General features: G+C 43.5%; 1 protein-coding gene across 1 annotated transcript in view; it reads left to right on the top strand.

The window, feature by feature from the left end:
• Positions 1-14819, top strand: part of camta2 (calmodulin binding transcription activator 2) — a 41131-nt gene extending 26312 nt beyond the window's left edge. The window contains exons 15-25 of the mRNA XM_083992359.1: positions 1-69; positions 739-817; positions 1974-2262; positions 3448-3717; positions 4214-4455; positions 4558-4745; positions 5720-5924; positions 7527-7598; positions 9460-9653; positions 10544-10618; positions 13359-14819. The exon at positions 1-69 is cut by the window's left edge and continues 194 nt beyond it. Of these exons, the coding sequence (XP_083848485.1) occupies positions 1-69; positions 739-817; positions 1974-2262; positions 3448-3717; positions 4214-4455; positions 4558-4745; positions 5720-5924; positions 7527-7598; positions 9460-9653; positions 10544-10618; positions 13359-13413 (1738 nt within the window). The 3' untranslated portion in view covers positions 13414-14819. The remainder of the gene's footprint in view (positions 70-738; positions 818-1973; positions 2263-3447; positions 3718-4213; positions 4456-4557; positions 4746-5719; positions 5925-7526; positions 7599-9459; positions 9654-10543; positions 10619-13358) is intronic.
• The last annotated feature ends 888 nt before the right edge of the window (positions 14820-15707 follow it).

Here is a 15707-nt window from a genome sequence, read left to right as displayed (position 1 = left end):
GATGACTCTGCTGCACCTGGCTGCTGCACAGGGATACACACACCTGATACACACTCTGATCCACTGGAGGTACACACACACACACACACACACACACGTTTATTTTATTTTATTATGTGTGAATGTTTGTGACCGGTATGTCTGAAATAATGGAGTTATAGTTATATGTGCGAATGTTTATGGCTGGTTCGTGTGCAATAATTAGTCAGGATGCGGTTGTGTAATACCTGCAGTGTTTGAGTGAGACCGGCAACAAAAACGTGAATATGAATAGAATATTTAGTTGCTATAATATGTGGTATGTGGTAATATCTGATGCAATACACCTGGCACTTTAAACTGATGTGCACTTTAGGGCACCGTGCAATACAACTTGGTACCCATGATGCACTCCTGCACTCTAGCACCTGTCACTTTGGCCCGGCACTTTTGCACCTTGCACTTCATCTCTCAAACTGTTTAGGTTCCACTACTGGCCTGATTATCTGACCTGTTGTTTATCTTGTTGTCTGCTTTGTCATGTCGCGTATATATCTGTATATAACTGTACTGTTTTTATGTTTTGGGACTCCAGATGGAAATGAGCATTGCTGCTATAATCCGGCACATTTACATGTTTTTATATGTTCATTGATGTGCACTGTCCCACCCAAATAAACAAATAAAGTAAAGTAAGTAAAGTATTTACTCTCTCACACACACATCCTGACTGACGCTGTCTGTGTGTCTGTGTTGTAGGAGTGTGAACAGCGACAGTTTGGACCTGGAACAGGAAGTTGATCCTCTGAACGTCGACCACTTCTCCTGCACGCCGCTGGTAACACACACTCACACACATTTACACTAGGGACGTCATTATTATACATTTCCTAGATATGATTATTATACATTAATTTAGGGCCCCAACTAATGATTATTTTCATTATCAATTAATCTGTCTATTATTTAAACGATTCATCGATTAGTTGTTTGCTCAATAAAATGTTAAAAACATCAACCAGTGTTTCTCAAACCACCAGACGACATCGTCCTCAAATGTCTTGTTTTGTCCATAAACCAAAGAGAGACTCAGTTTATTGTCATAAAGGAACAAAGAAACCAGAAATATTCACATTGAAGAAGCTGGAATCAGAGAATCTGGAGCTTTTTTCCCTTAATAAACTACTCAAACTGATTATTAGATTATCAGAATAGTTGACGATTAATTTAATAATCGGTTTTTGTGTGATTATTTGTTGCAGCTCTAGTTTGTTTTACTTATTACAAATGACACGCTAACATTTAAATTCCTACCGATTCAATGTTACATTAGGAAGATAAACTTAATTTAAACCAGTATCTGTGCATTTACCTTTATTTTGGGGTTTATTTGCCTCTATGATTCCAACATAGTCTTTTTTGGAAAGTTATGGTATTTAGGAATCATGATGATTCATTAATTGTGTTGTTTTAATACCGCGGTTAATTGTGATAGCAAGTAATGGTGACATCCCTAATGTACACACACACACACACACACATACAGACATGCACTGAGGTGTCCCATGTTGGTTGATTGATTGATTGATTGATTGATTGACTGACTGACTGACTGACTGACTGATTGATGGGAAACTTTATTGAACAACATTAGACAAGTGTTCAAAAGGATTAAAACACAATAAAGCCCAAAGGCTTGTTTCCATTGTGGTCCTATTTGATGGTAGACGGTAGCTACACATGGATTTAAAACAGGGAAGACAAACACACAACACATAGACTAAAAACCTGGGAGAGAGACACTAAGGCACATAGACTACAACATTAAAGAAAAGATGAAATAGATAAAACAAGGGAATTAGGTCCCAAACAGAAACAACAGAACATTTAACAGACACACAAACAAACAATACAATAATATAGTGCTTCACGGCTCTTTTGATTTAATTTATCGGTTGGCTAACCATTTTTGTTGATGACGTCATGTGTTGCAGATGTGGGCGTGTGCTCTGGGCCACCAGCGAGCGGCCGAGCTGCTCTACAGCTGGAGCAGTCTGGCGCTGGGGATCCCCGACTCTCTGGGGCGGCTGCCGCTCGCCGTCGCCCGCTCCCGAGGCCACACCCGCCTCGCCACCGCGCTGGAGGAGCTGCACACACAGCGCACACACTCACACACGCACTCACACTCACACACGCCAGCCAGGGACACACACACACCGCAGCCACAGCCACAGCCTCAGCCTCAGCTGCCCCCGTCCCCTCTGTCCACCAGCCCCGACACAGGTAACACACTGCACTCTAATGTTGCTTAGATACGTATATTTAAGCAATATATCACGACAGCTTCGTGTCGGGCCGAACAACGCCCCTTAGAGTGGTATAATGAGCATATACCACGGACTGGAGTGATATATTGCTTTTATAAAACGGTTACGAATAAAGGCAATATAAAAGAGGGATACGCATCAATTTCATGTAGTTTTATTCAACCAGAAATACATATTATCCAATAAAATAGCCTCACTGTGAAAAAATAGTCCCACCTCTCCAGACGTTAGCTCCAAGTAGCTCTGCAGCTCGTCTTTTCCTCTGTCACTGCTCAGTCCCCTCTACCATTGTTAACCCTCTGGAGGTCAAAGTTCACCTTCAACATGTCAATTACACTACTTTACTACATTTTTTAACTTCGTAAAAACATCAACTGTCTGTTGCTACGGACTGCAACAGTCCGTTGTCATGGATACATGACAACAACTTCCATTCATACCAGTCATACGTGCCTGAGGCGGAGTGATAGCCTACGCTGTGATAAGGCTTTAGAATAGTAGCCGTGGTATATGCTCATTATACCACGGTTAACAACCAATCAGATCGCTGGATTTCACCTTTCCGTTTTATAAATACTATTATTATACAGAGGTGGGAGAAAAAATCTATTCACATAAATATCGCAATATCTTTTTGACGATTTTAAATAGATTTTTTTTATTCAAAAATATTGTGCAATGTGCATTTGTTCGCCTTTTTTACAAACAGAGAGTCCAAGTTTTGAAAAGGGTTTAAGTTCACTTTATAATGGAGTATGTTCATTTATAGGCTCCTACAGTGTTTGTGTGCAGATAAATGTTAAAAATGCTCAAGACTAAAAATCGAGAGAATCGGCAATATCGTAGAATCACAATTTAAATCGAATCGCCATCCAAAAAATTGAATCGGGAGAAAAGCATATCGTCCCAGCCCTATTTATTATACAGAGGTGGGGAGAGTAGCCAGAAGTTTTACTCCAGTAAGAGTATAGTTACTTTAGAATAATGTTACACAGTACAGAAAGCAAAAAGTAACACAATGAAAGAAACACAGGAAAGCATTAAAACAATTAAGAATAGAGTTATGATGTATGTGGTCACGTGACAGGATCGCTGCTCTCTGATTGGCTGTAACCTCTGCTCCTCTCTCTCCCCTCTGCAGGTCTCAGCTCGTCCAGCAGCCTCCCCTCCCCCAGCGACCCCTCCTCCCCCTCCCCCAGCTCCGCCTACTCCAGTGGCCCCGCCCCCATGGACACCTCCCCCTCCTCCCCCTTCTCTCCCTCCTCCTCCTCCTCCCCCTCTTCCTCCTCTTCCACCTCATCCTCCTCCTCCTCGCTGCCCGTCTCCCCCCCCTCCGCCTCCTCCCTCTCCCTCTCCTCCCTCCCCCCTGTGTCCATGTGGGGGGAGGAGCCAGACGCCGGCTTCAGCACAGGTAACTACGTAGGGTTGCAAAGGGGCGGGAAATTTCCAGTAAATTTCTGGGAAATTTGGGAAATTTCGGAAATAATCCAAATTGGAAACTTTCCATGGGAATTATGGAAATGTATTGGAATTATTGGGAATTTATGGAAATTAACTGGAAATTGGGGGTAATTTTATCATATATAAAATAATATAATTAAAAAAACATGACATTTCAACATATTTAATTGTGAGTTTATGAAGTTTTAATTCTTGTAAGAACAATCGATTCTTTTACTGAACCACAAAAACATGAATGTTGAGTAAAATTTTACTCACCCTCACCAATCAATTTAGTAAATTTCGGATTTATTCCCATTTATTCCCATAAATCCCTGTTAATTCCCATGGAAAGTTTCCAACTTTGAAAATTCTCTATAACTACGGTAACAGGTCATGTGACCTCCTGGTTGGCTCCGCTCCGTCCTGACTCCCCCTCTCTCTCTGTCTTGTCCTGTTGATCGCAGGTCTGAATCCCCGAGGCTCCACCGACTCTCCGCTCTACCTCATGGACTACGAGAGCTCCGCCCCCGGCCACACACACACACACTCCTTCACGCACACGCCGGCCGGGCGGCGGGTGCATGCCGTCACCGCGGCGACGCTGGAGGAGCAGCTGCTGAGCTACAGCGAGAACGCCGAGAACGAGGGCGGAGGAGATGAGTACCTAGAGGAGGAGGAGGAGGAGGAGGAGGAGGAGGTGCTACAGGTACACACACACACCTGGAGGACACATAGGATGTAGAACATAGAACATAAATGTTACAACTTTCACTGACCTTGCCCCCACCACCCCCCACCCCATGCACAGGTTGACATGGCGACGCTGGCGGAGCAGATCATCGAGGCGACGCCGGAGCGAATCAAACAGGAGGATTTCCCCCGGGGGGCGGAGTCACCGCTCAGAGAGAGACGAGACAACACCACACACACCTCCATACAGGACACCTGGCTGGCTACATACCTGGACACGGTCGACACAACCACACACCAGCCCAGGTAACACACACACACACTCTACACCCAGGTAACACACACACACACACACACACATCAACCACCTGTGTGTCCATAGACGGGTTGAAGTAACTCATCACGTGTTATAAAACATTCAATAGTCAGTAAAACATGGACCAAGAAGGTGTAAGCTGAAGCCATGGCGTATTGTGCCTTTTTTTTTTTTTTTTTACAGATTTCAGATTTATTTATTTTTTTTTAAATGGAAACAGTACATAGTGGTGGACATTGACATGTAAATATGTGGGATTGTAGCCAAGTGGCTCATTTCCATCCCCAGTCCCATTGGCAGGTTGACGATAAAAAGTACAAGAGGCAGGACTAGGACAACAAAACACCTTGACATCTTACATGAAACATACAGTATATGAAGGACATAAACCAGCAGGTAACTGACCAAAGACGGTTAAAAGAGTGGGTAAGGGGACCAGAAGATTACTGAGAAGTTATAAAGTGCTACAGTGCTAGTTAAAGTGCTATGTGCTAAAGTGCTGTTTGCTAAAGTGACGAGTGCATAAGTGCGAGATTGAATTTAATTTAATTGCACGATGCCCCAATAAAGTGCAGGATCGACTTAAACTGCTCTATCCCATAGCACACGACTGCACTTGCAGATGCGTGTCCAATATTGCACAAAGTTTGTATACATCAATGTATTATGTACACACCATTGTATGAAATTGACCCTCTTTACATCAAGATAAATGCACTTACAGGACGGAGATAAAAAAAACAAGACAAAACCAGGCAGAATAGATACATGTTACGGCTTATATTTCCACAATATGTCATGATATGGCCCTAAATATGTCAGTTATGTTGGGTTTAGCTTTGTTTATATACATTATTGTGGTTATTTTGGATGTTTTTGTCCTTACATTGATTATGTGGTGTTTCCATTTGGAGTATGTGAGTACTTACAGTCTGTGTGTGTCTGTGTGTGTGTTCACCTGCAGGCGTGTGTGTCCCCCGTCGCCTCTCAGCGCTCTGGCGCTCCAGAGGCTCCGCCCCCCCTCGTCCGCGGCGTGGGCGGAGTTCCTGAACGCCTCGGCCAACGGGAAGATGGAGAGAGACTTCGCTCTGCTGACGCTGACGGACGGAGAGCAGAGAGAGCTGTACGAGGCGGCGAGGATCATCCAGAACGCCTTCAGGAGATACAAGGTCTCACAACCACACACACACACACCAGAACGCCTTCAGGAGATACAAGGTCTCACACACACACACACAGACACACACACCAGAACGCCTTCAGGAGATACAAGGTCTCACAACCACACACACACACACACAGACACACACACACACACTGTGGCCCCTCCCCCTCTCCTGAAGCAGAAACTAATATCAACAAACAGAGCAGTCTTTTCCAGAATTTTTTTGAGACATTTTTACCATTTTTTAAAATTATTAATATTAATTAATTAATTAATATTAACCTAACCACTTTTTCTAGAATTTAAAAAAAAAACTTTTTATTTTGAAATTCTACCACTTTTTTTTTTAGAATTTTTTCATAACTTTTTTTATTGTTATTTTACCACTTTTTCCAGAATATTTTTTAAAACTTTTTTTTTACCACTATTTCTAGAATTTTTATAACTTTTTATTTGAATTTACCACTTTTTCAAGAAGTTTAAAAAAAAAACATTATCAGTTTCTTCTAGATTTTTTTTTTTTTTAGATATTTTACCACTTTTTTTCTAGAATTTTTACCACTTCTTTTTTATTTATTTTTTTTTAGAAATGTTTATACATTTTTGCAGAAATTGTATCAGTTTTTTCCAGAAATTTCTCAAAATATTTCCAAAATTTCACGCCTTTGGCCCTAATTTGAACATGTACAAAAAAGTAACGATCTTCAATCTCAGAACAAATATTTGTGTATTTCTGGTGTTTGCTTAAAGCAGAAGTGAGTGATATATTTGTGTTAATATAAGTCTTAAATAGTTGTATCTTCCGACAGCAATCACTTCTATAGAGTGTTTGGTCTGAAACACGGGTCTGTCAGTCACTCTGCTCTGCTCTGAGCCGAAGAGAAAACATTTATCGTATCCTACAGTTTTTATCCAATGAGGAGAGAGAACGGCATGCAGGGCTGTGTGTGCAGCCAAGGAACGCCGTGAATGTGGCGACGTAGCGACGAGGACTGTTATGGTGCGTTCAAGGAAACTCGTATTTTTCCGACCGTGAAGTGGTACCAGTTCGATCTGGTACGAGTTCACGGGTCAGAAGTTACGAGTGGCCGTTATAGTGACTTTCACCGGTAAAACAGGTCGGAAAAACACGAGTGGGTTGCCTGGAACGCTACAAAGTCGTAAGTTGTGACTTGAAGCTGTAACTTACGGTTTCAAAAGCCTGCCTGGAACGCAGCATTAGCGAAAACGACCGGATCACTCACTTCTGCTTTAAATGGGGGTCTAATTTGTGTCAATTTAGGGTCCTTGATGTAAAAAATGTTTAAGACCACTACTCTACAGAGCTTTCGTAAAATGTAATTCCCTTCCTGAAGGGAAGATTAGTTTTAAAAAACAGGTGAAGAAACACCTTATTACTGCTCACACACGTAGCCTACCTATTGAACTATTAAATTATTTATATCTTTATGTAGTGGTACTTTGTGTAGTCTAATAATGGATAATTCTTGTTTGTAACCCTTCTTGTTCTAGGTTTATGCCCTGGTTGTGAATCCTTATTACTGATCAGACCCCATTAAGAACAGTTGATGTGTATTACAGCAGCTAATCATGTGTCGTCCCTCAGGGCCGGAGGCTAAAGGAGCAGCAGGACATGGCTGCAGCCGTCATCCAGAGGTGCTACAGGAAGTACAAGCAGGTGTGTGTGTGTTAGTGTGTGTGTTAGTGTGTGTAAGTGTGTGTTGTTGTCCAGCTTCACTAACACTGAACTAACCTGCTGTGTCTCTCTCTCTCTGGCTAGCTAACATGGATAGCTCTGAAGGTAATATGGCTGACGTGTAGGTGTAGTGATGTGTAGTCAGTTCACCGCTGTGTGTGTGAGTGAGTGTGTGATTGTGAGTGTGTGTGTCTGTGACCTCTGACCTCATGTGAAAAGCCTTGTGAGGGCGGAGCTACAGTTAATGATGTCATTGATCTGGTAGTGATGCAGGGAGCTGCAGTTCCTCCACCGACCACTAGAGGGAGCCAGTCCCTCATGTTAAACAGTCAGCTCTGTTTACTGCCAGTTTGTAAACTCACCTGGGCCCTCATTTATCAACAGTGCGTAGAAAAGGTTCTAAATTCTGTCGTAGGAATGAAATTTAGAATGTGTGTAAGTACAAAAAAATCCGTATTTATCAAACGTGCGGACACCGGTCGTACGCACACTAGTAAGTAATCAGTGATGATGAATCCCACTTGTTCCTAACCACCATGGTTAGGGTCATTTGCATTCAAAAACGCCTCCAATTGACCATATATGGTAGCAACAATCCCTTTAATAATGCGTGAATGGATTTTTTTCCCCACACCAAAATCATGGCTAAGAGGGCGGAGAAGAGGAGTTTCTCTGATACCGAGATTGAGGTACTTGTAAGAGAAGTTGAATCAAACCAAAAAATACTGTTTGGAACACTAAATGCAGGTGTGGCCAACAAAAGAAAAAAATGCTGCGTAGGAGAAAGTAACAACAGCTGATAATTCTGTTTGGTCAGAGGAAAGATCACTGAGAAATAAAAAAGCTGTCTTTTATATGAAGGTAGATTTGTGTCTTTATTCTTCAATCAAAAAATATATTTTCAATAAAAAAAAACATTCACTTCAATAATAAAAAAAAGTTTTTTTTTTATTGAAAATATATTTTTTGATTGAATAATAACGACACAAATCTACCTGCATACTTTTATAGCTTGTTACACCAATCATTCAAACTGTCTGCTAAATTACTAATTGAGATTTTTTTTAAATTAGGAAACAGGGAACATGTGTGAAGTTTGAAATTGCTGAACATTGTTACTCCTCCACTAGGTTCTATTTGTAGTTTCACTGTTCTACCACTAGATTTTGTGTGTACGCATGGTCAGAGTTGTGCTTAAATTTACGCACGTTCCTAAGCACAAGTACAAGTTGATAAATTCCATACTTTGCGTAGGAATGTTCTTACGCACTCATTACGCACAAATCTGTGTACGCACGGTTGATAAATGAGGGCCCTGGTCACAGGACGGAGGGGGCGTGGCCTCTTTGACTGACAAGCACAGGACACAGGACATAGAAACTAGGACATGTGTTTATTGGTGATAAACGGGTGTACTGCCTGTAATAACTGTAAAACCAGACCGGCGTGTTGAATCTCGGACTCACGAGCATTTCTCGACCCGACCGCGGGCACAGAAGGAAAAAGAAAGCCAGTAGCAACAGGGCCGACTGGTTTTAGACAGGTAACTGTGAACATTAATCAACGTTTTAAACTGTGTGATGTGTGCGTGTGTGAGTGACTGTGGCGGAACGTGTCCATGGGGGGATGAAAACGCAATAATCGCATTTCAGGCAACGTTACGCGATGTGTTTATTATTGCGCATGTCGACATCGCGATGACGATGGAAATACGATTTATCGGGCAGCCCTAGTTGTTTTCTCTCCACACCTCAGATGTCTGTCTTCAGTGTGTTACTGTATGTGTGTGTGTGTGTGTGGACTCTAACAGTGTGACCCCTCCCCCTCCCCCTCCTCCTCTCAGTACGCCCTCTACAAGAAGATGACGCAGGCGGCCATCTTGATCCAGTCCAAGTTCCGGTCGTACTACGAGCAGAAGCGTTTCCAGCAGAGCAGGCGAGCGGCCGTGCTCATCCAGCAGTACTACCGCAGCTACAAGGAGTACGAGAGGCTGAAGCAGGCGCCGCGCGGGGGGGGCGGGGCCAGCGCCAAGATCAAGTCAGCCTCATTTACATATTCATTCATTGATCTTTTATAGGACGAATCTCCTTGTAGTTTACAACTACTTCCTGGTAGAAAACCAGCAATGGTGACTAATTTTTCATGTCACTATATCACCGTTTAGACTAATCTGATGTTTGTAAAGTTTATAAAACCAATGACTGGACAAACATTACTATTTACGTGTGCACATTTTTGTAATTAGTCATGGTTATCATAGATTAGCCGGGCTAACGGTTAGCTACCTGTTTAACTTTAATAACTCAGTGACTCAATAAACGCTCCATGAAAAAATATTTTCTCCAGCGGATATCTGAGTTCCAACATGACTGAGCTAACTGGAGTAGTTTCATGTGGTGTCCCACAACGGGAGGGTTTTAACAGCTGACGTCCTGCTGTTAGCTTAGCTGCCGTCGTTAGCTTAGCTACTGTTAGCCTAGCGACCGCCGTTAGCTTAGGTGCTGCTGTTAGCAGGCGACCGCTGTTAGTTTAACTGCCATTAGCTTAGCTGCCGCTGTTAGCTTAACTGCTGCTGTTAGTTTAGCTACCGCCGTTAGCTTAGCTACCGCCGTTAGCTTAGCTACCGCCGTTAGCCACTGATGCTTTCTAGACACGGTGATTCCCCCAAACTGAATAAATACAACACATAGCAACACAAAACATACACACAGAAATAGTAATGTTTCTTCAATCATTTCAGATTTGTCTAAACGGTGATAGGGTGTGAAAAATATGATATGTAGCTAAACTCTCGTCCGTTACTATTGATCTCATTCACATTCCAGCTTGTTTTCTACCAGGAAGTAGAATGTAAACAACAAGGAGATTGGGTCTGTTGATGCTGACTGGTGATGAGCAGCAGGTGTTGATGCTCTGTTGGTTTCCAGGGGGTCGTTCTTGACGAAGAAACAGGACCAGGCGGCCAGGAAGATCATGAGGTTCCTGAGGCGCTGCAGACACAGGTAACACACTCACTGACACACACTGACACACAGAGATACACACTGATACACACAGATACACACTAATACACACTAACACACACATAGATACACACTGATACACACTAACACACACATAGATACACACTGATACACACTAACACACACATAGATACACACTGATACACACTAACACACATAGATACACACTAACACACATAGATACACACTGATACACACTAACACACATAGATACACACTGATACACACTAACACACATAGATACACACTAACACACATAGATACACACAGACACACACTGAGCAGCAGCAGTTCTCACATTCTGTCTCTGCAGCTGTTTGATGCAGATAAAATAGAAAGAGGAAGGAAGTGTCTCAAACCAGATATCTCACCCCCTCCTCCTCCTCCTCCCCTCCTCCTCCTCCCTCCTTCAGCAGCTTCTTTAACAGTTGAACCGGTCTGAACCGGTCTGAACCGGATTCATTAGCCACGTTTCCACCCAACTGTGTTTCCAGGAACTAAAGGTTCCTGTTGTCGTCTGTGTTTCCACCGAGGCCCAAAGTTTATAATCACTGAATGGAGAGAACTAGTCTCACATATTACACTAGAACCTAGGAGAGAGGGGGAGAGGAGAAAGAAAAGGGGAGAGGAGAGAGGGATCAAGATAGAGGAGAGGAGAAAGAAGAAAGAGGAGGGGAGACCTTTGACCTTTAGCAGCCAAAAAGAGAGGAGATGAGGGGAGAGGAGAGGAGAGGAGAGAGGAGGAGATAAGGAAGGAAGAGAGGAGAAGAGAAAGGGAGAGGAGAAAGGAAAAGGGGAGAGGGGAGGAGGAGAGAGGAGAGAGGGATCAAGATAGAGGAGAGGAGAAAGAAGAGAGAGGAGGGGAGACCTTTGACCTTTAGCAGCCAAAAAGAGAGGAGAGGAGGGGAGAGGAGAGGAAAGAGGAGGAGATAAGGAAGGAGGAGAGGAGAAGAAAAGGGGAGAGGGGAGGAGGAGAGAGGAGAGAGGGATCAAGATAGAGGAGAGGAGAAAGAAGAAAGAGGAGGGGAGACCTTTGACCTTTAGCAGCCAAAAAGGGAGGAGATGAGAGAGGAGGAGGGGAGAGGAGAGAGCAGGAGAGGGAAGAGAAGAGAGGAGAAAGGGAGAGAGGGGAGGAGAGGTGAAAGGAAAAGGGGAAAGGAGGAGAGGAGAAAGGGAAGGAGGAGAAGAGAGGGAGATGAGAGAGGAGGGAAGAGGAGGAGAGGAGGGAAGGGGAGAGGAAAGAGGAGGAGAGATAGCCTTATGCGCAGCCACTGCAAGCCACCGTGCCGGTGTTACACCCCCCCGACACGCACCGCACCGTTACTGGAGAGATCCGCCCGGTGAGCATTCAGAGTCGACCACCGTAACAGAACAGTAAATTGTTTACGCTACTTTTAAAATGAGTAACAAGTCATTTAAAACGAGGAGCGAGCCGAGCCGACACGGTGCAGCCCAGGGCAGGTGCTGAAGTGCGGATGAGAGGAGTGGACAGACCGGGCAGGAGCAACCAGCCCAGAGGCGTCTTTAAAGGGATAGTTCACCCTAGAATGATATTTCGCTCATTATCTACTCACCCTCATGTTGACTAAGGGCTGGAAGAATTATCAGAGTCCACCGTCCCTTCTCTGAGTTACAGGGGGTCTCGGCGTAGCAGTGCATTTCAATGCAACGGTTGCAAAGGGACACCAGAGCTCTTCGTAAAAAAACACACACAAAAAAACATCCAAATACCTCCATGATGCTCGTATGTAATGTCCGTCTTGTGCTGAAGCCCCAAATTGCGTAATTGTCCCGAAAAAAATTAAATAGGTCTATATTTTAAGCTTGTTTGTAGCGGAAGCTTCTCGAAGCTCCTCTTCCTGGTCCGTCCAAATCTCGCGTGATTTGCGCCGGCGTCAGTGCGGTTACTGCGAATCACGCGAGATTTTATAGACTTATTTAATTTTTTTCGGGACAATTACGCAATTTGGGGCTTCAGCACAAGACGGACATTACATACGAGCATCATGGAGGTATTTGGATGTTTTTTTGTGTGTGTTTTTTTACGAAGAGCTCTGGTGTCCCTTTGCAACCGTTGCATTGAAATGCACTGCTACGCCGAGACCCCCTGTAACTCAGAGAAGGGACGGTGGACTCTGATAATTCTTCCAGCCCTTAGTCAACATGAGGGTGAGTAGATAATGAGCGAAATATCATTCTAGGGTGAACTATCCCTTTAATGTCTCTAGACACCCCTTTCAATCCGTTTAAGGTTATTTGTTTGTGTTTAGGGAGGCTATATTTGCATAGAATATATTTTGGCAACCAGAAAAGCAATGTTTGACCCGGCGTGGCGGCGCCATCACACTCGCTCTCAAAAAAAAAAAAAAGACAAGGAAAAAAGGAAAAAAAAAACGCACTCACACATTTTGTCTGAAGGAGGGAAGCGCGTCACAGCATCATTTTATTAAATCATAGTTTTCTCTAAATTAAGACAGTGTGCAGGACTATTTTTCACCCAGCCCCTCCTAAATGTAGGCGTTTAGGGATTTTTTACTAAACGTTTACAGTTTCATTCCGTGTAAACATTTACACGTGTACAAGGTCACACCCCTAGTGTGTAACAGTGTGTAACAGTGTGTAACTGTGTGTAACAGTGTGTAACAGTGTGTAACTGTGTGTAACAGTGTGTAACTGTGTGTAACAGTGTGTAACTGTGTGTATCTGTATCTGTGTTCAGGATCAAGGAGCTGAAACAGACCAGGGAGCTGGAGAGGAGAGGACTGACCACCTAGACGCTTCACCGTCTGTTCTCCACCTCCTCCTCCTCCTCCTCATCCCTCCATCACCCGGAGGAAGAGCAGAGGAGGAGAGGAGGAGCAGGAAGAAGAAGAAGATGGACTCTGAGCTACTAAAGGGACAGAAACCAAACAGACTGATGGAGAGAAGGACAGAGAGACGGAGAGATGCCTTACCCCTCCTCTGCCTCCTCCACCTCTATCTATCTATCTATCTATCTATCTATCTATCTATCTATCTATCTATCTATCTATCTATCTATCTATCTATCTATCTATCTATCTATCTATCTATCTATCATTGTTCTGTCGTTCCGTGGTCTGCTCTCCAGGGTGAATGTATCCGTCCGTCTGCAGCTCCGTGTGAAAACGTCGCTCCCTCCTCCTCCTCCTCCTCCTTCTTCATCCTGACCGGGGCGTCGCCGTTTCACCCTGAGCCGAGTCCTAAAGGGAGACGGCCGCCATCTTGTTTCGGACTGAACCAATGAGGAGAGAGTTTGGGGTCAAGGCCGCTAAAGGGTCAATTCAAAAAACAGAAATATCAGACAAGACAAGAAAGGAAGTGACAGACAGTGTCCCAGGTGCATGCTGGGATACCTGTGGAGCTGGTCTCTGCTCTCCTGGCAGACGAAGCTCAGGACGGAGCGACGACGTATCTCTGTCCTCTCCTCCTTCCCATGATTCACTGCTGTCGTTCACCTGGTCAGGTGGGGGGAGGGGGAGGGGGCGGGGCCTAACGGAGCGAACGTGGTGATAACGAAGCTACTTACAGATATATTTAAACACAGTCACATATATAAACAGATATTATAAACATATATATATAAATATATATATATATATATATTCTACAGTTGAGTTTATAGAAGCTTCTGGATGTTTTTATTTATTACAGCATGAACTGTTCGTGTGTGTGTGTGTGTGAGAGAGAGAGAGAGAGAGTGTGTGTGAGTGTGTGTGTTGCACAGACTGTAAGGTGAAGTCTTAAGGTGGACGACCTCTCGGATACGGATGACGTCACCAGAACAGTGACCTCACAGTGACCTCACTTCCTGTAGACGCCCCGCCACAATAAAGCTCCAGGAGGAAACGTGTTCTTTCTTTTTTTTTGTGCGACAGAGATTGTCATACATAAGTACATCAATATAGGACGAATCTCCTTGTTGTTTACAACTACTTCCGGGTAGAAAACCAGCATGAGAACAATAGTGACGGACGAGAGTTTCACTATATTTATCTAATTGTTCATGTCACTATATCACCGTTTAGACTAATCTGATGTTTGTAAAGTTTATAAAACCAATGATTGGACAAACATTACTATTTACGTGCGCACATTTTTGTAATTAGTCATGGTTATCATAGATTAGCCGGGCTAACGGTTAGCTACCTGTTTAACTTTAATAACTCAGTGACTCAATAAACGCTCCATGAAAAATATTTTCTCCAGCGGATATCTGAGTTCCAACATGACTGAGCTAACTGGAGTAGTTTCATGTCGTGTCCCACAACGGGAGGGTTTTAACAGCTGACGTCCTGCTGTTAGCTTAGCTACCGCCGTTAGCTTAGCTACCGTTAGCTGTCCCTGTCAGCTGCAGCCACTGATGCTTTCTAGACACTGTGATTCCCCCAAACTGAATAAATACAACACATAGCACAGAAATAGTAATGTTTCTTCAATCATTTCAGATTTGTCTAAACGGTGATAGGGTGTGAAAAATATGATATATAGCTAAACTCTCGTTCGTTACTATTGATACATGCTGGTTTTCTACCCGGAAGTAGAATGTAAACAACAAGGTGATTCGGTCTATATACTTGGAAATACAACAAAGTAACAAAAACACATAACAAAAAAAAAACAAAAAACAAAAGACAGTCAGAGGCGTTTACAATTCACTTACACAAAATTTCTCCATAATAGAGTACGTTTTGGTAGCTTTCTTATTTTTAATGTAGGAAACGTGTTTTCATGTTTGGTTTTATCACGATGATGTCACTGCGATGACGTCGTCCCTGTTCTGATGACGTCAGAGGTCAGTCTGTATTTTAACCGGGCGGCGGCGGCCATGACGCCCGTCCCCCTTGTGTTTTTTCTACCGTGTGCTTTTTCTTAGAGCAGAGAGAGAGCGAGCGAGCGAGCGACGCCGTGTTGTCGTGGAAACCGCGGCGTCGTCCTTGGACCGAGCATGAGCTTTGTTCCTAACGAGTTGTTTTGACGAGTTTTTTGACTTTTGAGTCGTCGCTGCTGTGAAGCTTTGCATGAGTTTGTACAATCAAGACAATAAATC

This window comes from Trachurus trachurus, assembly GCF_905171665.1.
Source record: "Trachurus trachurus genome assembly, chromosome: 18".
Lineage (NCBI taxonomy): Eukaryota > Metazoa > Chordata > Actinopteri > Carangiformes > Carangidae > Trachurus > Trachurus trachurus.
Note: the sequence above shows the minus strand (reverse complement) of the source record. Positions and strands in the feature narration are given on the sequence as shown.